Raw genomic sequence first — 24066 nt, forward strand, 5'->3', positions numbered from 1 at the left:
CCTAGAGCGGCCGACTCGCCTGCGGGAGGCGCCATTGGCTCAGGCGCTCCCGCCGGATGGGGAGAGAGAGAGAGAGAGAGAGAGAGAGAGAGAGAAGAGCAAGCGGAAGGGAGGTCGTTGCCCCGGAAGTGCTTCTTGGGAGCTCATTTATCCTGACGGACCGGCTGTAAAGGGGCGGCTATGGCTTTGCCGAGGGGCTCCACGGTGGGTCAAAGCGGGGGACGCGGGTGAGTGGGTGGTCTCGGTCTGTTTAGCTGGGGAAGGGGGCTGCGCTTCCTGACAAGGATGAAATAATGACATGAAATAAATTACTCCCCTCTCCTTTCCAACCGTTACTTTTCAAACTTTGGACTACAATGCCCATTGTCCACAGCCAGGCTCCCCATTCATGCCCAGGCTGGATAAAAAGGGGTCTTTCCAACGGCCTCCCCTCCTCTTTTACCTTCAGCCATTCATCATTATAAGCAGGAGGCTGCTAAGAATTTATTTTTTTTTTTATTATTATTATTATTATTATTATTATTATTATTATTATTAATATTAATATTAATATTACTATTATTACCACTATTACTACTATTTTATTTTTATTACTACTGCTACTATTATTTTATTACTATTTTATTACTACTATTATTTTATCACTATTATTACCATTATTATTAATTAATTATTAATTGTTACTATTATTACTATTACTATTATTACCACTATTACTACTATTTTATTTTCATTACTACGGCTGCTACTACTATTATTTTATTACCACTATTATTTTATTACCACTATTATTTTATCACTACTATTATTACCATTATTATTAATTAATTATTAATTGTTTCTATTATTACTATTACTATTATTACCACTGTTTCTACTATTTTATTTTTATTATTACTGCTGCTGCTACTATTATTATTTTATTACTATTATTACTATTATTTTATCACTACTATTATTACCATTATTAATTGTTGTTACTATTATTACTATTACTATAATTGCCACTATTACTACTACTAAAATAATAAAATAATATTTTATTATTACTACTACTGCTACTACTATTATTTTATTACTATTATTATTATTTTATTACTACTATTATTACCATTATTATTAATTGTTATTATTACTATTACTATTATTACCACTATTACATTATTATTTTATTTTTATTATTGCTGCTGCTGCTACTACTATTATTTTATTACTATTTTATTACTACTATTACTTATTTATTTTATTTATTTATTTATTAGATTTCTATACCGCCCTACTCCCGAAGGACTCAGGGCGGTGCACAGCCAAACAATAAAAACACATACAATACAAAATTTAAAAAATAGAATAAAATCAAATTAAATAATTTTGGCCCCGACAAATTTAAAACCCCAAACTTTTAAAACCAATTTAAAATTGAATATATAAATACTAAAAAATATTTAAAATTTTAAAAATCTTTTATAAAAGAGGGGGAAAATTAGGCCAGGCCGGCCTGGTGAAATAGTAAGGTCTTTAAGGCGCGGCGGAAGGTGCGCAGATCCGGGATCCTCCGTATCTCTGGGGGGAGCTCGTTCCAGATAGTAGGTGCCCCCACAGAGAAGGCTCTCCCCCTGGGGGCCGCCAGTCGGCATTGTTTGGCTGACGGCACCCGGAGGAGCCCCTCTCTATGGGAGCGTACCGGCCGGTGGGAGGCTATTGGTGGTAGTAGGCGGTCCCGCAAGTACCCGGGTCCTAAGCCATGGAGCGCTTTAAAGGTGGTAACCAAAACCTTGAAGCGCACCCGGAAGACCACCGGGAGCCAGTGCAGCTCGCGCAGGAGAGGTGTTACATGGGAACGCCATGTCGCTCCCATTACCACCCGCGCGGCCGCACTCTGCGCCAGTTGGAGCCTCCGGGTGCTCCTCAAGGGGAGCCCCATGTAGAGAGCGTTGCAATAGTCCAGGCGGGAGGTGACAAGGGCATGAGTGACCGTGCGTAAAGAGTCCCGATCCAGAAAGGGACGCAACTGGCGAATCAGGCGAACCTGATGAAAAATCCTCCCGGTCACGGCCGTCAAGTGCTCTTCTAAAGACAGCCGTGAGTCCAGGAGGACGCCCAAGTTGCGAGCCCTCTCCGTGGGGGCCAATGATTCGCCCCCAATAGTCAGTGATGGCGTCAACTGACTATATCGGGACGTCGGAAACCACAGCCACTCAGTCTTGGATGGGTTGAGCCTGAGCCTGTTCCTCCCCATCCAGATCCGTACGGCCTCCAGGCACCGGGACATCACTTCAAGGGCATCGTTGGGGTGATCCGGGGTGGAGATGTACAGCTGGGTGTCGTCAGCGTACTGATGGTACTCCACCCCGAAACCACGGATGATCTCGCCCAGCGGCTTCACATAAATGTTGAACAGGAGAGGCGAGAGGACCGACCCTTGCGGCACCCCACATATGAGGGGCCTCGGGGTCGACCTCTGTCCCCCTGTCAACACAGACTGCGACCGGTCAGAGAGAAAGGAGGAGAACCACCGCAACACAGTGCCTCCCACCCCCAACTCTTCCAACCGGTGCAGCATGATACCATGGTCGATGGTATCAAAAGCCGCTGAGAGATCTAACAGGACCAGGACAGAGGAGCACCCCCTGTCCCGAGCCCTCCAGAGATCATCAACCAACGCGACCAATGCCGTTTCCGTGCTGTACCCGGGCCTGAAGCCCGACTGGAACGGATCCAGATACGTCGTTTCATCCAGGTGCTGGGGGAGCTGTTGCGCGACCACACTCTCAACAACCTTCGCAACAAAGCGAAGATTGGAGACCGGACGATAATTTACCAACATTGCCGGGTCCAGGGAAGGCTTCTTGAGGAGAGGCCTCACCACCGCCTCTTTCAAGGCGGCGGGAAAGTCACCCTCACTCAGCGAAGCGTTTATAATCCCCTGGAGCCAGCCTCGTGTCACTTCCCGGGAAGCCAGTACTAACCAGGAAGGACACGGGTCCAATAAACAAGTGGTCGCGTTCAGTCTACCCAGAATCCTGTCCACGTCCTCAGGGGTCACAGGATCAAACTCATCCCAGATAACATTCTCAAGACCTGCCCCTGTCTCTCCCCCTGAGACTACCCAGTCGGAGTCCAAATCTTCCCGAATCTGAGTGATTTTGTCATACAGATACTGAACAAAATCCTCGGCTCTACCCTCCAAGGGGTCCTCCCGCGCTTCCTGGTGGAGCAGGGAGCGGGTCACCCTAAAGAGGGCGGCCGGGCGATTATCTGATGACGCAATAAGAGCAGCAAAATAACTACATTTCGCTGCTTTTATCGCCACTAAGTAATTCCTAATGTGGGATCTTACTAGTGTCCGGTCAGATTCAAGAAGACTGGCCCTCCAACTACTCTCTAGGTGTCTTTTCCGGCGCTTCAACTCCCTCAGCTCCTCGGTAAACCAAGGAGCCAATTGAGATCGGCGCCGGGTCAGAGGCCGCAAAGGCACGACCTGATCCAGAGCACCAGCAGCCGCCCTATCCCAGGCGGCCACCAGGTCTCCAGTCGAGGCGTGTGCCAGAACCTCAGGAAATGGCCCAAGCTCCGTCTGGAATCTGTCAGGTTCCATCAGGCGCCTGGGGCGGAACCATCTGACCGGCTCCGCCTCCCTGCGGCGGGGTGCAGCGGTTTGAAAGTCGAGACGAAGGAGAGAGTGATCTGACCATGACAAGGGTTCAGTAACTATATCCCCTATATCAAGATCCCTCAACCACTGTCCAGAGACAAAAACCAGATCCAGCGTGTTTCCCCCTGTGTGGGTAGGGCCATGAATTAACTGGGTCAGGTCCATAGCTGTCATGGAAGCCATGAACTCCCGAGCCATCTCTGACGTCTCACCCACGGACGGCAGGTTGAAATCCCCCATAACCATAAGCTTAGGGGTATCAACCGCCACCGCGGCGATGACGTTGAGTAGCTCGGGCAGGGCTGTTGCCACGTGGCAGGGAGCCAGGTACGTGATCAGCAAACCCATCTGAACCCCATGACCCCATTTCACAAAAAGGGATTCACAGCCGGCCGTCTGAGGAACAGTGGCCTCCCTCGGTCTCAGACCTTCTTTAATGATAACCGCTACCCCCCCGCCCCTCCCCTGTGACCTCGGCTGATGGAATGCTTGGAAACCTATTTTATTACTACTATTATTATTACCATTATTATTATTACCATTATTATTAATTTATTAATTATTATTTGTTGTTCTATTAAACTGTTCGCTGCCTGTCTCGCCCTGGGGCTACTCCAGGCAGCTGACAGTAACAAAAAGAAAGAAAAATGAAAACAGCAGCAGAATAATACAAGAATGAAGTCAACGGGAACGGGGGCATGAGGCTTATTTGTCCTATGACCCGGTCCGACCCTGTTTCAATACAGGTAGTCCTCAACGTACGACCACAATTGAGCCCAAGTGAGACAGTTGTGAATTTTGCCTCATTTTGCGACCTTCCTTGCCACAGATTTTTAAACAAATCACCACCCTTGTTACATTAGTAACACGGTTGTTAAGTGAATCTGGCTTCCCCATTGACTTTTGCTTGTCAGAAGCTCCCAAAAGCGGATCACCTGAGCCCGCGACTCTGCAACCGCCATAAATGTGAGTCCGTTGTCAAGCACCTGAATTTGTGACCGCAGTGGTCGTAAGTATAAAAAACGGTCACAAGTCATTTTTTTCCCAGCGCCGTTGTAACTTCAAACGGTCACTAAATGAGCTGTTGTAAGTCGAGGACTACCTGGAAAGACACAGGAGGTGAAAGTACAAAACATGAAATACAAAAATCTAAAATATTATTGACGTAGGTCTAGATTACGGATGTAATTTTTTGCTTCATTTGTCACGGCAGGGAAATCAGCAAAATCCCCGCGAGAGGCTCCGTTTTCGCACTCTTGACACTGTAGGTTGGCTAGTTTGTATTTTGGGGCCCGCATCACAATTTGGGGGTGGTATTTTGTGACGGTATATAGAGGGTGACTGCATCTACCATGGCCAGTGTGAATTCGGTTCAGTGTGGCCCATATCTGGTCAAATCCGAGTGGTTTTAAAAAAAGACATACACAACCACAACGAGAATCATGTCAATGTGATAATTTAAAAGATGGATGGGTAGAGAGCAGAGAGCAACGGGGGAGAAGGGGGGAGTCTGCCATCAATATGCTGGGATGTTGGACTACAACTCCCATCATCCCCTTTGAGCTGAGGATTTGCCCTGTGGCGACAACCCTGGATCGTCACACCTTGGTTTTTCTTCGCAGGGGACAAAAACGAAGGCGTCCGATGATGGAGATGCCCCTCCTGCTAAGAAGGCCCCCATTTTCTACGGGAGCCTGGAGGAGAAAGAACGCGAACGGATCCTGAAGGGGGAGTCGGGGATGATGGGCAAAGAAGCTGTCAAAGCAGCCATTGAGGCTGGCAACATCAATATCTCCACCGGTAAGACGATGCCCACCAGTGACCAGTGGGGTGGGGTTTTTTTCCCCTCCTTTGGGTTTATTATAGGAAACATACAGTGGAGTACCGTATTTTTCGGACTATAAGACACACTTTTTTGTCTCCCAAAAGGGGGTGAAAATGTCTGTATGTCTTATAGACCGAATATTGCCGAAGCCCTGCCCACCCGCCAGCCATTTTTTGGCCTCCGCACGGCTTTTTTTCAGCCCCTTTTCTAGGCTTTTTTTTGGCCCTTTTGAGGCTTTTTTCAGCTTGTTTTCGGGGCTTTTTTCGGCCCATTTTTTAGGCTTTTTGGGCCCATTTGAGGCTTTTTTTTGGCCTCTTTTCGGGGCCAAAAAAAAAGTCCCAAAAATGGGCTGCAAAAAGCCTCGAAAATGGATTGAAAAAAGCCTTGAAAATGGGCTGAAAAAAGCCTTGAAAAGGGGCCAAAAAAGTCCCAAAAATGGGCTGAAAAAAAGCCTTGAAAAGGGGCTGAAAAAAAGCCTTGAAAATGGGCTGAAAAAAAGCCTTGAAAATGGACTGAAAAAAAGCCTTGAAAATGGGCCAAACAAAGCCCTGAAAACAGGCCGAAAAAAGGGAGGCCAAAATCTTTTTTTTTTATTGTTGTTTTCCTCTTCTAAATTTAGGTGAGTCTTATAGTCCAAAAATTATGGTATACAGTTTCTCTGGTCTTCCTCACCTGTCATTTCCCCCTCCCTATTTCCCATCCCAGTTCACACATAGCTTTATTGCCCGTTTATCCCACCCACCTTCCTTTCTAGCCTCTGATGGCAGGATGTTCTGCACCCAGCCTTTGCAAGCAATGAGAAACCAATTAACGAGTAAAACAAACCTCTTTTTTTAAAAAAAAGAGGGCAGGAACAGGCTTTATTCGGGTTGCATAGACAGAACCAAAAATAATTAGTCACAGAGCCTTTTCCCCTTCTGGAGCAGGGCACGGACGGTCTCTGTTCACATGAGAACTCAAGATACAAAGTCCTTTCAAGAATCAAGCAGAAACAGTCCCTGTTCATACCGGCTGAGGCAAATTCACTGCCTATTATTTCCCAGCAGGGAGACTCAATTGGCACCTCAAATACAGAGCAGTTATTCCCAACAAACCTGGTTCCAGCTAAGGAATTTGACTTGATTGATGTACGGTTGTCTGCGACAAACAGGCCCCTCCCAAACCCCTTCTATTTATTTCCCAGCCAGGGAGGGGCTGGCTAGCATCCTCGACTTCTTTTCCCCGAGAGCCGGCTTATTGCTTTCCGTTGCTCTCCTCTCCTCTTTACGCATACGTGCGTCTGGGATGGGCCCCATCTGTTCCTCCCCCTAACTCAGCTCAGGCCCCGAAGACAGCTGCCTCTCCACTTGGGTGGGCAGACAGAAGGTCCCGGCTCTACATCTGTCTCTGATGCTGTTTCTTATCAGAGCCTTCCACAAGCTCCAAAGCTGGCCCAGGCTCCCCCTCCTCCTTATCTGACTAGCTCTGCTGGCAGCCGAGAGGCCACAACACAGGATGCCTGACATAATACTGAATTTCTCTTCTGGGGCTAGGGGAAGTTTTTGACCTGGATGACCACATCAGTGAACGTCAAGCAGAAGTCCTGGCCGAATTTGAGCGCCGGAAACGGGCGAGGCAAATCAACGTTTCCACGGATGACTCCGAAGTCAAGGCCTGCTTACGAGCGCTCGGAGAACCCATAACTCTGTTTGGAGAAGGCCCAGCCGAAAGGAGGGAGAGGTGAGAAATCAGGGTATTTAAATTGAACTGACCCTCCTTTGGTAAATTTAAAAAGCGTTTTCACGTCAACATTTCCTTCTTGCCAGGCTACGCAACATTCTCTCGGTCGTTGGCCCCGACGCCTTGAAGAAAACCAAGAAAGACGACGAAAAATCTAAGAAGTCCAAAGAAGAGGTGAGTTTGAGAAGAGAAGAGCCGAGGTGGCGTAGTGGTTAGAGTGCAGTACTGCAGGCTACTTCAGCTGACTGCTAGCTGCAGTTCAGCAGTTCAAATCTCACCAGGCTCAAGGTGGACTCAGCCTTCCGTCCTTCCGAGGTGGGTAAAAGGAGGACCCAGATTGTTGGGGCCAAGAGGCTGACTATCTATCTATCTATCTATCTATCTATCTATCTATCTATCTATCTATCTATGATCCATCCATCACCTCTCTCTCTATCATCATCTCTCTCTCATCTATGATTTATATCTGTCTGTCTGTATCTATCATCCATCCGTCCATCCTCTCTCTCTCTCTCATCAATCTATCATCATCTCTCTCTATGATTTATATCTATCTATCTATCTATCTATCTATCTATCTATCTATCTATGATCCATCCATCCATCACCTCTCTATCATCATCATCTCTCTCTCATCTTTGATTTATATCTGTCTGTATCTATCATCCATCCGTCCATCCTCTCTCTCTCTCATCAATCTATCATCATCTCTCTCTATGATTTATATCTATCTATCTATCTATCTATCTATCTATCTATCTATCTATCTATCTATCTATCCTATCTGCCATGGTGGCGCAGTGGTTAGAATGCAGTATTGCAGAATAATTTTGCCCACTGCCAGCAGTTCGATCCTCCCCGGCTCAAGGTGGACTCAGCCTTCCATCCTTCCGAGGTCAGTAAAATGAGGACCCGGATTATTGGGGGCTCTGTAAATCGCTTAGAGAGGGCTGTAAAAGCACTATGAAGCGGTATATAAGTCTAAGTGCTATTGCTATTGTTATATAGGCTGCTCTCATTCACATTTAGGGCTAACCGTTTTAAATAACTTTTGGTGCTCTTTGTCTCCTCTCTGCTGAATTTCCATTATGCCAAAGGCATATATAAAAGAACAATCGCTTCCAAGAGCTTTGATTTGTGCATAAATCATTAGCAATTCACCGAGTTAGAATTTAACTCAACTGATGGAAATGAACGTCTCATGATTCCCCAGTGAGGGTGGAAATACATGAGAATCCTCTGTGGAAAACACATTACGCATCACATCACTTCTGAAAAAAAGTGTCGGTTGAGTGTCTTCTTCACTTCTTTTCGCAATTCGTCTTTCTTAGTATCAGCAGACTTGGTACCACGAAGGGCCAAGCACCTTGAAGACAGCTAGACTCTGGATCGCAAACTACTCCCTTCCCAGGTAAGACTATTAGTGAAAGGGAGAGAGAGCAAACCCCACTCCCTCCCTAACGCTGATGATGTTACCTAGCTAGGTAACAAAACGTCTGAAAGAAAACAACGCAGCTCGAGAGAGCAGCGAGGACCCCGCAGTTCAACCCTGAGCTACAAATATCCTCTTTTATTGTTAACACATTTCTCTCTGTCCTTGGTGCAGGGCAGTGAAGCGACTGGACGAAGCCCGGTGGTTTAAGGAGGTCCCTGAAGCCACACGGACATCCCAGAAACAAGAGCTTCACAAATCTTTAAGGGTGAGCAGAGGGGGTTGGTGTCCTCTCTACTACACTGCAGGTCAGAGATTTGCAGCTTGAAAGCTCCCCCCAAAAAGATGGAAGCTTTGTGTAACTTAGATTTGCTTTGCACGCTAAATGTTGCAGTGGCTTTTTCTGGCGGTGGGGATGGGGAAACATCTAGCCTTATTGAGCAAAACTTACATCACAATTGTCTTGCTTAGCAATAGAAATGTTGGGCTCAATTGTTGATCATAAATCAACAACTACCTGTATAAAAATAAAAAATTCTGCCTTCCAAGTCCTTCAATAAATGGTTTTGAGGATGTAACGGGAAGTGTTCAGGAATTTTTCTTCTTCCTACTTCTCTTCTCTTCTCTTCTCTTCTCTTCTCTTCTCTTCTCTTCTCTTCTCTTCCCTTCCCTTCCCTTCTCTTCCCTTCCCTTCCCTTCCCTTCCCTTCCCTCCTCTCCCTTTCCCTCTCCTCTCCTCTCTCTTTCTCCTCTCCTCTCCTCTCCCTTTCTCTCTCCTCTCCCTTTCCCTTTCTCTCTCCTCTCCTTTTACCTTACCTTACCTCCTCTCCCTCTCCCTTTCCCTTTCTTTCTCCTCTCCTCTCCTCTCCCTTTCTCTCTCCCTTTCCCTTTCTCTCTCCTCTCCTCTTCCCTTCCCTTCTCTGTCTCCCTCCTTTTAAATCCTTTTGAAAGATTATCATTTATGATTTAGCATGTGACATATCATACACGGACTAGCAATATATACATTAATAATTCTTTGGAAAGAATTGGCAGCTTAATCCTCTCGGTATGGTTTCATTTCCAGTCTCTGAATAACTTCTGCAGCCAAATTGGGGATGACCGTCCTATTTCCTTTTGTCACTTCAGTTCCAACTCCAAATTCTTGGCCACAGCCTGTTGGTAAGAAGGATTTTGTTGTCTTTTTTTTTTTTTTTTTTTTTTTTTTTTTGGAGGTGGGGGTTCACCTCAAGGAAGAGAGGGCAAAAGAACGGCTGAAGGGGGCACCCAGTTTAAAACAAAAAAAATCTTGACATTTATAGAATCGGCCTAAATCTGCAGGTGACATGACCTGTTAATTTAAGATCATCTGGTGTATGGATGGTATTGCTCTCTAGTTATAGTTATTCTTTAGTTTAATGGATTATTGCTTTATTAGTTGCCATGAATAACTGAAGAAAAAAAAATTAGAGGCCTCTACGAAAAAAAAATTCCATGTGAAAAGAGGCAAGCTTTGAATACCTTGAGCGCGAATAATTTAGAGCAGCGAAGAGTCCTAATCTTTTCCTTGTGGTCTCCTTTCTTTCGGCCCTCAGGAGCGGCCTCTGCAAGATATGGTCAGTGCCAGATTGCAATCTCGTCCTCACTTTGCGAGGTACTGCATCTCTCCCCTCCCTTCAACCCACAACAACAAATGGAGCCTGGGTTGAGAACCGGGGAAAGCAAATCCCAGAGTATCGTGATTCGAACTGACAGCTTTCTCACCTCTCCTAAGGGCATAACACCAACGTCGGCGCCATCGTCTTCCACCCCAAAGCCACCATCTCATTGGACAAGAAAGACGTCAATCTGGCGTCTTGCGCTGCCGACGGCTCAGTCAAGCTCTGGAGTCTGGAAAGGTACATGCGGACTTTTCTCATTTGCTGTTTCCAATAAAGCCTCAGTAGGGATAGAGGGACGTGGTGGCTCAGTGGCTGAGACGCTGAGCTTGTCAATCAAAAGTTTGGCAGTTCGAATCCCTGGTGCCGCGTAACAGAGTGAGCTCCCGTGACTTCTCCCAGCTTCTGCCAACCTAGCAGTTCGAAAGCACGTAAGAAAAATGCAAGTAGAAAAATAGGGACCATCTTTGGTGGAAAGGAAACAGCGTTCCGTGCGCTTTTGGCGTTGAGTCGTGCCGGCCACATGACACACAGAGACGTCTTCGGACAGCGCTGGCTCTTCGGCTTTGAAACGGAGATGAGCACCGCCCCCTAGAGTCGGGAACGACTAGCACATATGTGCGAGGGGAACCTTTACCTTATGGATTGGATGGGATGGGATGGGATTTCTATGGCAAACAACTCCTGGAAGGTCAGTTTTGCTGGTAAGAAAAAGGACTAATTTGCTTTTCAAAGTTTGTGCCCCTAATTTAGCAGCCGGCACGATCTCATGAGTGAAAAGGAAGGATGGAATAAACAAGGAAAAACCAGAACCTTGCGTGAAATCAAATATGAGAGTCAGTTTTGTTTAGTGGTTAAGGTGCCAGATTAGAAAGCTGGGACAGTGAGTTCAAATCCTGCCTTAGCCATGAAAGCCTGTTGGGTGACTTTGGACCACCAGGAGACGGGGAGTTCTAGTTCCGCCTTAGCCATGAAATCTGGCTAGTTGACTTGGAGCCAATCACCAGGAGATTGGAAGTTCTAGTCCCATCTTATTTATATATATATAAATAACAAAAAACAGACACACATATATATAAATAACAAAAAACAGACATAAATTATGCCAGGTTTTCCTACAGTTGTCCGGCTCCTTAAAAATATGACTCCCATAAACCCATGACATTGGATCCCAGGAACATTGAAGGTTAAACACCCCACTGCAGGAATCGAGTGTGGCTCCTGCCACATTCTGCTGATGACCTCAATTTGCATTCCAGAATTTGCAGCCCTTCCGATGTTGCTGAGCCAGCACTAGGCAAACACGGAATATGCTCGTGAGTGGCTCTGGCTGGAATGGTTGCCAAGCTACAAGTCAGAACTGCCCTTCCCTTTCAGCAAAAAAATCATTTGTTGTTGGGTGTTCGGTGCTAGGCGACATCCGGTTGGGTCATGCAAGAAAATATCCAAGCTCGGAGAGCACCAAGTCCTCCTCCTCCTCCTCCTCTCCTCCCCTCCTCTTCCTACTTCCTTCTAGTACTGATACTGATATCTATTTGGGTCATGAAACATCTGCAAGAAAACAACCAAGCTCAGAGAGCACAAGGACCCCACAATCTCCTCCTCCATCTCCTCTTCCTCTTCTCCACAAACTCACTCCCTTCTAGCACTGATGATGTTACCCAGCTGGGTCATGAAATGTCTGCAAGAAATCAACTAAGCTCAGAGAACAACAAGGACCCCACAATCTCCTCCTCCTCCTCCTCTTCCTCTTCCTCTTCCTCCTCCTCCCCACATTTACGATGAACTTTGAGCACTGCTGCCCTCCCCTCCCCTGATTTCTGCATCTTCGTGGCGTCGTTTTAATTTTGATGAGGCATTCTTGGTTTCTTTCAGCGATGAACCAGTGGCAGATATAGAAGGTCATCCGGTGAGAGTGGCTCGAGTCACTTGGCATCCCTCTGGCAGATTTTTGGGCACCACATGGTAAGAAGGTCTCTGTGTCTCCCTCCCTCTGCTAAATTGGGGGGGGGAGGGTGGAGGATTGAAATTGTCACTTCCCAGCTAGCTGAGGATTCTGGGGTTTGTGGTCCTAGAGCATCCAGAGGGGCAACTTGTTGAGGGAAGGTTAAATAGTCCTAGAGCCCTTAGCACTTATATACCGCTTCACAGTGCTTTTACAGCCCTCTCTGAGCAGTTTACAGAGTCAGCCTCTTGCCCCCAACAATCTGGGTCCTCATTTTACCCACCTCGGAAGGACGGAAGGTTGAGTCAACCTTGAGCCGGTCAGGATCGAACTGCTGGCTCTGTGGGCAGAATTTGCCCACAATACTGTATTCTAACCACTGCGCCACCATGGTTCAGATCTAGATAGAGTGGGGAAGAGAGAGAAAGAACAGAGAGAGAGAGAGAATAGATAGATGACAGATGGATGGATGGATGGATGGATGGATGGATGATAGATAAATGGTAGGTGATAGAGAGAGAGAGAGACTAGAGGATGGAGAGAGACGGATAATGGATGAATGAATAGAGGGAGGGAGAAATACTGGATAGAGATAGATAATAGATATCTATCTATAATAGATAGAGAATAGATAGTAGGTTAGATAGGTAGGTGGGTGGATGATAGGTGACAGACAGACAGACAGACATAGATAGATGATGGATGGATGATAGATAAATGATAGGTGATAGATAGAGGATGGAGAGAGAGAGAGAGATGGATAATGGATGGATGGATAGAGGGAGGGAGAAATGCTGGATGGAGAGGCAGATAATAGAGGATTGATAGGTTAGGTAGGTAGGTAGGTAGGTAGGTAGATAGATAGATAGATAGATAGATAGATAGATAGATAGATAGATAGATAGATAGATGTTAGATGATAGATAGGCAGACAGATGAAAGATAGAAAGAAAGAAAGAAAGATAGACAGACAGATGAAAGATAGATAGAAAGAAAGAAAGAGAAAGAAAGAAAGAAAAAGAGAAAGATTGACGGACAGAGAGAGAGAGAGAGAGAGAGAGAGAGAGAGATGAATGTTAGATGATAGATAGGCAGACAGATGAAAGATAGAAAGAAAGAAAGATAGATAGATAGACAGACAGATGAAAGATAGATAGAAAGAAAGAAAGAAAGAGAAAGAAAGAAAAAGAGAAAGATAGACGGACAGAGAGAGAGATAGAGATAGAGAGATAGATAGATAGATAGATAGATAGATAGATAGATAGATAGATAGATAGATAGAGCACTGAGACTTATACCCCGTGGGGAAAATACTTGCTGGACCTGTACAAGATCTGCCAGGTTAACTTTCCTTATTTCTCCCGCTGTAGCTATGACCACTCCTGGCGCTTGTGGGACCTCGAAGCCCAAGAGGAGATTCTCCACCAGGAAGGGCACAGCAAAGGCGTCTACGACATCGCCTTCCATGGTGATGGCTCCTTAGCCGGCACCGGGTAAGCCCTCAACATCTGTGCCAAGGCACCGCCAAGCGGCGAGGCTTTCCTAAGGCCGACCCACAAGGCGTCCATACTTACGGCCTCAATCAAGACCAGAATTTCCATTGCTAAAGCCAGGAAGTTCTTAAGTGAGTCGCCTCTATAATTTTACGAGCTCTTTGCCATGGCGGTTACGCAAATCACTGCAGTCGTTAAGTGAGCCATGCGGTCGTTGACCGAATCTGGCCTCCCCCGTTGACTTGGCTTATTGGAAATCTCCTGGGAAGGTCGCAAATGGGGACCCCACGTGGTCTTCAGGACATGACCACCGTCATAAATACGAGCGCCCCTTGCCAAGCGTCCGAATTTTGATCGGGGGTGCTGCGACGGTCGTAAGTGTGAAAAACGGTCATAAGTCACTTTTCCCACTTTTATAACGGCAGTAGACAAATTGTAAATTGAGGGCTACCTGTATTTATCGGACATATTTTGTTTTTTGTTTTTTTCCCAGTGGTCTGGATGCCTTTGGCCGTGTCTGGGACCTACGCACTGGACGTTGCATCATGTTTTTGGAAGGTCATCTCAAAGAGATCTACGGGGTCAGCTTTTCCCCGAACGGGTAAGAGCCACACCTTTTGCCATGGCTCATGTGTCCTTAACGTTGGTTCATCCATCTTTCCAAGAGGGCGCAGTGGTTAGAGTGCAGTACTGCAGGCTACTTCTGCTGACTGCCGGCTGCCTGCAATTTGGCAGTTCGAATCTCACCAGGCTCAAGGTTGACTCAGCCTTCCGAGGTGGGTAAAATGAGGACCCAGATTATTGTTGGTGGCAATAGGCTGTCTCTGTAAACCGCTTAGAGAGAGCTGTAAAAGCACTGTGAAGCGGTATATAAGTCTAAGGGCTGTTGCTATTGCTCTTCCCTTCCTTCCTTCCTTCCTTCCTTCCTTCCTTCCTTCCTCCCTCCCTCCCTCCCTCCCTCCCTCCCATCCATCCAGAGAGGGCTGTAAAGCACTGTGAAGCAGTATATAAGTCTAAGTGCTATTGCTATTTTTCTGTCCGTCCTTTCTTTCCTTCCTTCCTTCCTTCCTTCCTTCCATTCCATCTCTATCTATCTATCTATCTATCTATCTATCTATCTATCTAATCTATCTAATCTATCTATCTGCCATGGTAGCACAATGCAGCATTTCAGGCTGACTCTATCCACTGCCAGGAGTTCGATCCTGACCGGCTCAAGATTGACTCAGCCTTCCATCCTTCCGAAGTGGCTAAAATGAGAGGACCCAGATTGTTGGGAGGCAATCGGCCAACTCTGTAAACAGCTTAGAGAGGGCTGTAAAAGCACTGAAAAGCGGTATATAAGTCTAAGGACTATTGCTATTGCTATTTCCACTCCCTCTCTGCTAAGTATAAGCCCCAGCTTCCCTCTTCTTCCTCCTTTCCCCTCCATTCGTAGGTACCACATCGCCACTGGCAGTGGAGACAACACCTGTAAAGTTTGGGACCTTCGCCAGAGGAGGTGCATTTACACCATCCCCGCCCATCAGAATCTGATCACCGGAGTGAAATTCGAACGTAAGCCTCTCCACCACGTTTTTTTCCCCCCAGGAGCCTAAAACCTGGACTCTTGGGAATTGCTGAGAGCCTCACAGATGGGACTAAAATTTGAGGGCAATGGGGCAGCTTCCCTTCTTCTTTTAAACCAACTTAGCTTGCCCTGAGGGGCGTCACCCAGCCAGCTTTGCCTGATCTTAAAAAAAGCGAAGCAGCCTCGCATCAAACTGGGTTAAGAGTTGGTGAGTGAACCCCTTGGAAGTGTAGGTTAAGCTTCAGGTTGAGAGAGAGAAAAAACCCTCCCAACAGAGGGGCAGATCCCTTCTGTGCCGTGCTTAAAACTTCGGATTAGAAACAAGGAGACAGTGAGTTCTAGTCCCACTTTAGCCATGAAAGCCAGCTGGGTGACTTTGGGCCAATCACCAGGAGATGCTGAGTTCGTCCTACTTTAGCCATGAAAAGTGGGTGACTTTGGGCCAATCACCAGGAGACGTGAGTTCTAGTCCCGCCTTAGCCATGAAAGCCGACTGGTTGACTTTGGGCCAATCACCAGGAGATGCTGAGTTCGTCCTACTTTAGCCATGAAAAGTGGGTGACTTTGGGCCAATCACCAAGAGACAGTGAGTTCTAGTCCCGTTTTAGCCAGGAAAGCCGACTGGTTGACTTTGGGCCAATCACCAGGAGACAGGGAGTTCTAGTCTCATCTTACCCAGGAAAGCCAGCTGGGTGACTTTTCATCTAGTCCTTCTGTCTCACCCCAACCCACCTCTGTTGTGTGAGGAAAACAAAGAGGAAGAAGGTGTGGCGAATATATCCCCCACCTTTATTTATAAAAAAAATAATAAAGGTGGGATACAAATTAGATGATGACGATGATAACAATCGTCCCTCCATTAAGTTTTCCCTCCCTCACCCTCATTCTCTCCTCTCCCTCGCCGTTCCTGTTTTTCCCTGCTCGGTGTTTCCTTGAGATCGGTCGTCACTCCCGGAGCCCCCCGTGGATCGTTTGTCTTTGTGCTTCCCTCCTCCCAGCGAATCACGGCAACTTCCTGCTGACCGGAGCCTACGACAACACGGCCAAGGTGTGGACTCACCCCTGCTGGTCTCCCTTGAAGACCTTGGCCGGACACGAGGGCAAAGTGATGGGCTTGGACATCTCCATGGACGGGCAACTGATCGCCACCTGCTCCTACGACCGGACCTTCAAGCTATGGATGGCGGAATAAGCAGGGTATTTCCATCCACCCTAACCCCTTCTCACATCACTTGGGTGGGGGGACGGACCTGGGTTATATGTCGGGGGGAAATCCGATCACAACTGCCCTGCGGAGTCCGTCCTCTTCCTCCTCCTCGTGTGCCGGCCGCGTTCGAGGAAACTTTTCATTTGAGAATCTTTTTTTTTTTTTTTTTATAAAATATTCCTCCTTCCCTCTCTGGTGGGCTTCTGGATTTTTGCCATTGTGAGGGGAGAAAAAAAAAAATCCACACACTTTTCAACCCGGGTGATAAAAGGTTGGCTACCCCCAGCTTTGGCTGATCTTGGACGGAGACGCTTCCGGGAGATCCGAGGGTTCCCATCAAATAGGTGGTCTTTGGATGGACCTCTCAGTTTGGAGATCGGGGTCCTTTTCTCTGTTGGGCAGAGACTTTTTTTAAAAAAAAATAAGTGTATTAAAGCAAAGTGGCTGCTTCTGTTTCAAAGCCTCCACCGGTTTCCCTTGTCTGCCGTTTGTGTTTTTAACGTACCGCCTGATAGCTTGTACAGGTACTCCTCGTGTTACAGCCACTTGTTTAATGACAGTAAGGACCGACAGTTCCTTCTATCCTTTCCTTTCCTTTCCTTTCCTTTCCTTTCCTTTCCTTTCCTTTCCTTTCCTTTCCTTTCCTTCCCTTCCCTTCCCTTCCCTTCCCTTCCCTTCCCTTCCCTTCCCTTCTTCAGGGCTTATGTACGCATGTCAGCAGCTGGCATTTCCTTAGCTCAGTCTGGCCTCCTGGGAGTAACATGCCCACCCTCTGAATGGCCCACAGCTTGGCAACCAAATCGTGGCTAAAACTCTTCATTGCTCAAATGAAACATGGCTCACCAAACTGGTTCCTGTTGCATTTTACCAGTGGTGGAGTTTCTCCCGTGTGGTTTTTATGGTAAATTAGACTCCTCTCTCTCACGCCCTCCCTCTCCCTTTCCCTCTTTCTCTCTCCCCCCTCTCTCTCCCCCTCTCTCTCACTCTCTTTCTCTCTCTCCCTTTCTCTCCCTCTCCCTCCCTCTCCCTTTCTCTCACTTCCTCTCTCTCTCTCCCTCTCTCTCTCCCTCTCTTTCTCACTTCCTCTCCCTCTCTCTCCCATTCTCTCTCTGTCTCTCCCTCCCTCTCTCTCTGTCTCTTCCTCCCTCTCTCCTCACCCACTCCAAACATTGTGTTACGCCTGGTTAGCAAATATACAAGTATATAAGTGTTTACATGCAGCCATGGCCAAAAATATAAACCAGGAGCCAAATATACAAATATAAATACAGATATCAATGTTGGGTTATGCCTGGTACCAGATGTATCTTGAAAACACCAAATATACCTTGGAAAAAAAACCCCAGTATTATTTTAACCCCTTTTGTTTAAAAATAGAGATTTCCTTCCAGCACCTTCCACTTACTGTTATAGAAAATACTAGCTGATAACAAAGGACAGATTAAGCCAACATCCTTTTGTCTGAATTCAGCCTCTTTTGCAACCTTGGCTTACCTCTCTGCCCTAGGCGATCTGACTTCCTTTTTTAAAAAAAGTATTATTTGGTAGCATCAAAGGCCCTTCAAATGATTTTTTGATTTTTTTCTCTCCTTTATGCGCTCACACGCAGGAACTTAATGGAACATAGACTACGCAGTTTGGGGGGAAAAATATTAGCGTTCCTAATTAAATCTTTTTCAGGCAGACTCTTTTTTTTCCCTGTCTCGATTCAGAGGAAAAAAAAACTTTAGGAGAAACTCCCTTCTGGGCACCAAAGATGGATTCCTTCCTGCCACCCTCCCTCCCTCAATAAATTTAATTCCAACCCCTTCGGTTGTAATTCAGTGGCAGAATCGGCTCAGTGGCCAAATTAGCTCACATCTGCATCTGAATTGGACACCAAACAGGCCAGGTTTTCAGAACTGGCTAGGCTGCAAAAAAAAACCCCAACCTCCCCTAACTTTGGTCAAAACAATTTTACAATGAGGGATGAATGCATTTGCTAGGTACACAGGACCTGGTGAACTTCGTAATGTTTGGACAGCGAGAAGAGCAGCATTAAATAAATAACTGACACGAACCAGCCCAGCAGATGAAGGGGGAAAAAATTAAACATTTCTTTAATATGCTTGATTTGATTCTCTGATTTCTCTCTCTTTGTCTGTCTCTGTGTCTGTCTCTCTCTCTGTGTCTGTGTCTCTGTGTCCGTCTGTCTCTTTCTCTCTGTCTCTGTCTCTCTCACTTTCTCTGTCTCTTTCTCTCTCTCTCTCTCTCTCTCTCTCTCTCTCTCTCTCTCTCTCTCTCTCTGTGTGTGTGTCTGTCTGTCTCTTTCTCTCTGTTTCTGTCTCTCTCACTTTCTCTGTCTCTTTGTCTCTCTCTCTCTCTCTCTGTCTCACTTCCTCTCTCTCTCTCTCTCTCCCTCTCTCTGTCTCCCTCTCTGTCTCTCTCTGTGTCTCTCTCTCTCTCTGTGTGTATCTCTCTCTCTGTCTCTTTCTCTCCCACACACTTACACATGTCCACATTTTGCATTTACAAATGCCGCATCTTAACTACAAGGACAAATTTGTACTTCATTTTCCGGTTAAGTGCTGTAACAGAATAATAAAGAATCCGAAACCCTATATTCCAGTTTCAGACAAATGGCCGTCCAACCTCCTCTTAAAAACCTCCAGTGTTTTGGACTTGTCTCTTCTGGAGACAAGTTGGCTCCTTTCTCCCTTTGATCTTAATCTGTTGGTGCTGGTGGGTTTTTTTTCCCAATAGGGGTAAGGTAAAGGTTCCCCTCGCACATATATGCTAGTCGTTCCCAACTCTAGGGGGCGGTGCTCATCTCCGTTTCAAAGCCGAAGAGCCAGCACTGTCCGAAGACGTCTCCGTGGTCATGTGGCCAGCATGACTCAACGCCAAAGGCGCACGGAACGCTCTTACCTTCCCACCAAAGATGGTCCCTATTTTTCTACTTGCATTTTTTTTTACGTGGTTTCGAACTGCTAGGTTGGCAGAAGCTGGGACAAGGAACGGGAGCTCGCCCCGTTATGCGGCACTAGGGATTCGAACCGCTGAACTGCTGAGCTTTCGGTCGACAAGCTCAAGGTAAGTTAAGGTCCCTCAGGGTAAGGTAAGGTAATAGCAAAACTGCTTTTAAGATCTCTGGATTGGACGTCGTATGGTATGCCATTCACAAATTCCGTAGTGTGTGCTCTCTGCCAAGAAGAACTTGCTCTTTATGACTTGGACTTGGGCCATCCTATCTCCTACCTTCTTGATCCCCAAATTCAGAAGCCGGGCTCTTTAGGAAAGGATTTTGATCCTCCCTTTCCAAAATACTTTCCGGCTTCCTCCGTTCCCAAGCCCTGCGGAACCCACCCACCCCCACCACATTAAATCAAAATCCAAGTTTCCACGGTCTGCTTCTCCTTCATCCCAAACCTGGGAAAAAGTTTTTCGTCCAGAAGACGGAGAAGACGAGTAGCAAAGTCAGGCTTAAGACAATGACCATCAAGTACGTGAAGATCCGAAGATGCGGGTTCCGGACGCATTCTCGGAGAAGGGCGCGGCGAGGAACGGTGGGGGTGCTGGCTACGGTCGCTGGCTGGGGGCTTTCGGGGTACGGCTGGGTGCCGAGTTCAGGGTCAACGCCCAGATCCAAGGTGTAGACCCTGGGTTGCCGCAGGAAATACCTGGTCTTGCGCTGCTCCTTAAGGCACAGTTGCCGTCCTTCGAGGATGATGTGGTTGGGCTCCAGTCCCAACTTGTGCAAGAGGGCGACGTCGGTGGGGAGTTCGGTCACCTGCTGGTTGGCCGGCAGCAATGTCAGGCAGCGGCAAAGAGGACAAGGCAGCTGGTTCTGGGTGGCGGCGATCAGGCTGAGGTGCGCCAGGCACTCGATGCAAAAGGAATGGCCGCATCGTAGGAGTTTGGGGGTCCGGAAAATGTTATTGTAAGCGTTCCAGCAGACCGGGCATTCGGAAACCAAGCTTGGCTCCTGTTCTAAGTTTTTGGCCATGGTTATTTGGCTCGAAAAGCGGTTCTGTCAAGTGTGAACGGCCTGCTCCACATGTGAAGAGTTCAATTGGAGACTTTATTACCTATGCCCGATTCACAGGAATCTTCCCGGACTGGCCGATTTGCACCTGGACTAAATAAAGCTCAACGGCACCCAAGGGGGATCAGATTTTGCCTTCTTTGTGCCCACGTAAAGATTCCAGACTAATTCCCTGCTTGACTCCTCCTTTCCCCTAGCTTGGCCGGTCTTTCTCTCCGACTGTCTGATGTTTATTAAAATTACCCACGAGGCTCAAAAGAGCCAACGGAAGCATGGCGGATCAGTTTTGTAGCATCCTGGAGGTGGGGGGGTGGGATTGCTGGGCAGACGGAAGCCCCCCTTTCCTTAAAGCGCAGGAAGTCCATCGCTGGAGTAAAAAAAAAAAACGGAAGAGAGAAGTTAGAATAAGAAGCAAGGCTTGGGCGTGCGTGGAAAATCTCCCGGGAATGCTCGAATTACACTCCGCTATTTATACCATGCTATCTGAGGACGTAATGCGTTACAGAATACGGCAAGCCGCTATCCCCGGGGACCGAGAGTCTACGATATGACCGCAGAGATAAGGGAGGAGGGCGGAAATGAGCTTGTGGCAGAGGTGCGCTGTGTTTTTCTTTTTTTTAAAGTTTCTAGTCCTCATGAAGCAGACATGGGTTCTCCGGTTTGCTCAGGAATTTAGGCAGGTAGTCCATGACCATCTGAAGTCAAAATGGCACTGAAATTTTCATATTAGTTCATTCTTCATCCTAAAAAATTTGAGCAGACTCGGGGTTGCTCTTCTACCATTCCATCTCCCTTGTTTTACAACAATCCTTCTTCTCTTTCTCTGTTTCCCTTCCCTCCCTTCTTCTATCCTCTTCTACTTTCTTCCTTCCTCCTCTCCTTCCCCTCCTCTCTTTCCCCTTCCTTTTCCCCACTCCTCCCTTCTTCCTAACCTTCTCTCCTACTCTTATTTCCCCTCCCTTTTCTTCCTCTCCTTTCCCCTTCCTTCTGTTCCTCTCTTTCTTTTCTCTCTTCTCCCCTCCCATCTACCCCTCTACTCCTCTTTCCATTCTCTCTCCTTTGTTATATTCATTTTCAATTCAGTATTTTCCAAAGTGGTATCCGAGCAAACCCCGATTTTCTATTTATATACTTGTTGAATTTCAAAGATTACTTTCTCGGTGTCTGGGATGTCTACCGAAAATAATGGCATCTCTGAGCAGATCCAAAATTTCCCGCTATTAAATACCGCAGAACTCTGGAAGCAGCTTTCCAAACAAGCCTGTTTTGGTCTAATCATTTTTTATTTTTTTTATTTTTTTTTGAGCTGACTTTGATGGCTACCAGATTTCCAAATCTTTTTAAGGCCTCGAACCCAGAACTTTTGGCGTGCAAAGCGAAGGCATTCACGCTGAGCTCACTCTCTCTCTCTTTTCCCCTGCCTTCTCTAACAAACCCCCCACCCCTTTACTAGATTTAAACCAGCATCGACTGTGTTTCTGGCTTCCTTCTGCGATCCCCTCCTTGAGCCCTGGATTCTCTCCTTCCTGCCCATCGACTCTCAAAATTTACCTGTTTGGGGAGGTGCGAAAAGTTTACCTTAAACCCTTTTTTCTTCCCTCTATGAAATCAACAAGATCTATTCGAAAGATCTGCCTTTCTAAAAAGCCAGATCTTTGGCTCGAGATTTAAAAGCTGCAAGGGATCTCTGGAACGCCTGCCAACGATGGATCTAAATCACCTCTCCCTCCTGGCTCACCGCGTACAAACCCAGCTCTCCCCACTCCTTCCCCCGAAAATATTCAGCCCACCTTGCCAACGGCCTCCTCCTCCTCCTCCTCGCATCTCTTGTCGCGCTAGAATAGATGTTGGGGAGTAAAGGTCTCCAGGTTGCACAGAAAGAGGCAGGGCCTCCATCCGTGAAGGAGAGGAAAAAGAGCATCCCCACCCCCTCCCTTTCAGGACCAGATCCTTGTCTATCGGGTGGTTCCCCCCAAGGGCTTGGGTTTTCAGCACGGCAAGGACAGGAGGCAGCTGTTGTTTACCACCAGGAACCAAGGAGACAACAGCCTAGAAGAAGACAGCAGGGCTTCTCGGGGAGGCTGCTATGGAGATGGACACCTTGATCTCAAAGCTTGGAGCCGCTGGTATTGTCCTCTACAGAGATGAATAGAGCAGGGACGGCTAACCTATTTGCCGTCGCATGCCAAAAGCGGTGTGTGTGTGTGTGGTGTGGTGTCGCACACACGTGTGCCCACACTCATAATTCAATGCCAACCCGTGGTCCCCCCCCCCGCGCATGCATGCGCAAACCCCCCCAACATTTTTGGCACGTGACGGCAAAAAGGTTACAGATGGGCACGGTAGGCCCGTTTTTCGCTTTCCCCAGACTCCAGAGGCTTTCTTGGAGCCTGGGGAGGGCTAAAACAGCCTCCCCCACCCGAAGCCAGAAACGGCCCATTTCCCGACTTCTGGTGGGCCCGAAAGGCCTGTTTTTTGCTCTCCCGAAAGGCCTGAAAACCAGCTTCCTCCATCCCTCCATCCCTCTCCCTCCATCCTTCCCTCCCTCTCTCTCCCTCCCGCGCTCGCTCTCTCTCTCTCACCAAGCAAGGAAACCTAGGGGCCCAAATCTCATCTTGCTCTGCAGCTGTCCTTCACCTGTGGGAAGGACACTGCGAAATCCCTCCCCATTCCCTCCCCACTCCTGTGGGAAGGACATTGCAAAATAGTGGGAAGGACATTGCAAAATCCCCATTCCCTCCCCACTCCTGTGGGAAGGACATTGCAAAATCCCCATTCCCTCCTCACTCCTGTGGGAAGGATACTACAAAATCCCCATTCCCTCCTCACTCCAGGGGAAGGATACTGCAAAATCCCCATTCCCTCCCCATCTCTGGGACCAGCCAGAGGTGATATTTGCCGGTTCTCTGAACTACTCAAAATTTCCGCTACCGGTTCGTCAGAACCTGCTGGATTTCACCCCTGCTCTTATCTGACCATTGCTTGGCCTGCCATTCTTTGTCCCGTCTCCAAAGCTCCTTCTCACATACCGTTACACCACCACCCCTTTCCCACAACCTTAACACATGTCGAAAAAGGTGTGTCTTTGTTGAGAACAACAACAAACAGACTCAACGTTTTAAAAATGCCAGATTACCTTGATTTGGAAGATCTGGGAACTCGGCTGAAATGTAAACATACGCACTGAATAAGTAGTTCCCACACACACCCATCCTGGCTTGGCAGAGAGGTCACCTTTTAATGAGGTAGCTTTTAAGTACATGTAGTAGAACTTGTAAGTAAGTAAAATGTAGTAGGACCTGTGTCCGATCACCACAGTTCACAAGTAGAATTACAGGGCTGTAGAATTACAGGACTGACTAGGCGGCTCAGTGGCTAAGACACTGAGCTTGTCGATCAGAAAGGTTGACCGTTTGGCGGTTTGAATCCCTAGTACAGGTCTCATGCGTGAGCAAGGGAGGGTTGGACTAGATGACCTCCAAGGTCCCTTCCAACTCTGTGTTACATCTGGATTACAACAGTTGGAAAGGCTGGACAATTTTTCTCCCAAACATACCAAG

At 47.2% G+C, this 24066-nt stretch overlaps 2 protein-coding genes across 2 annotated transcripts; one reads left to right on the forward strand and one right to left on the reverse strand.

Moving 5' to 3' along the window:
* Positions 1-54: 54 nt before the first annotated feature.
* Positions 55-16947, forward strand: PRPF4 (pre-mRNA splicing tri-snRNP complex factor PRPF4). The gene is made up of 15 exons (XM_060684600.2): positions 55-204; positions 4869-4919; positions 5278-5455; positions 7013-7199; positions 7286-7373; positions 8531-8610; positions 8806-8899; positions 9697-9791; positions 10205-10263; positions 10384-10507; positions 12143-12232; positions 13583-13705; positions 14199-14306; positions 15144-15262; positions 16274-16947. The coding sequence occupies exons 1-15, from the start codon at positions 181-183 to the stop codon at positions 16465-16467; spliced, it is 1614 nt and encodes a 537-aa protein (XP_060540583.1). The 5' UTR covers positions 55-180; the 3' UTR covers positions 16468-16947.
* A 1617-nt stretch (positions 16948-18564) lies between these two features.
* On the reverse strand, positions 18565-22495 carry RNF183 (ring finger protein 183). Its single transcript, XM_034404375.2, has 2 exons — positions 22297-22495; positions 18565-20873 (listed from the first exon to the last, which is right to left on the reverse strand). Exon 2 carries the CDS (start codon positions 20465-20467, stop codon positions 19880-19882), a length of 588 nt encoding a protein of 195 aa, XP_034260266.1. The 5' UTR covers positions 20468-20873; positions 22297-22495; the 3' UTR covers positions 18565-19879.
* Between the last annotated feature and the right edge of the window lie 1571 nt (positions 22496-24066).

The sequence above is a fragment of the Pantherophis guttatus genome, chromosome 16, assembly GCF_059756535.1.
Source record: "Pantherophis guttatus breed Tessera chromosome 16, ASM5975653v1, whole genome shotgun sequence".
NCBI lineage: Eukaryota > Metazoa > Chordata > Lepidosauria > Squamata > Colubridae > Pantherophis > Pantherophis guttatus.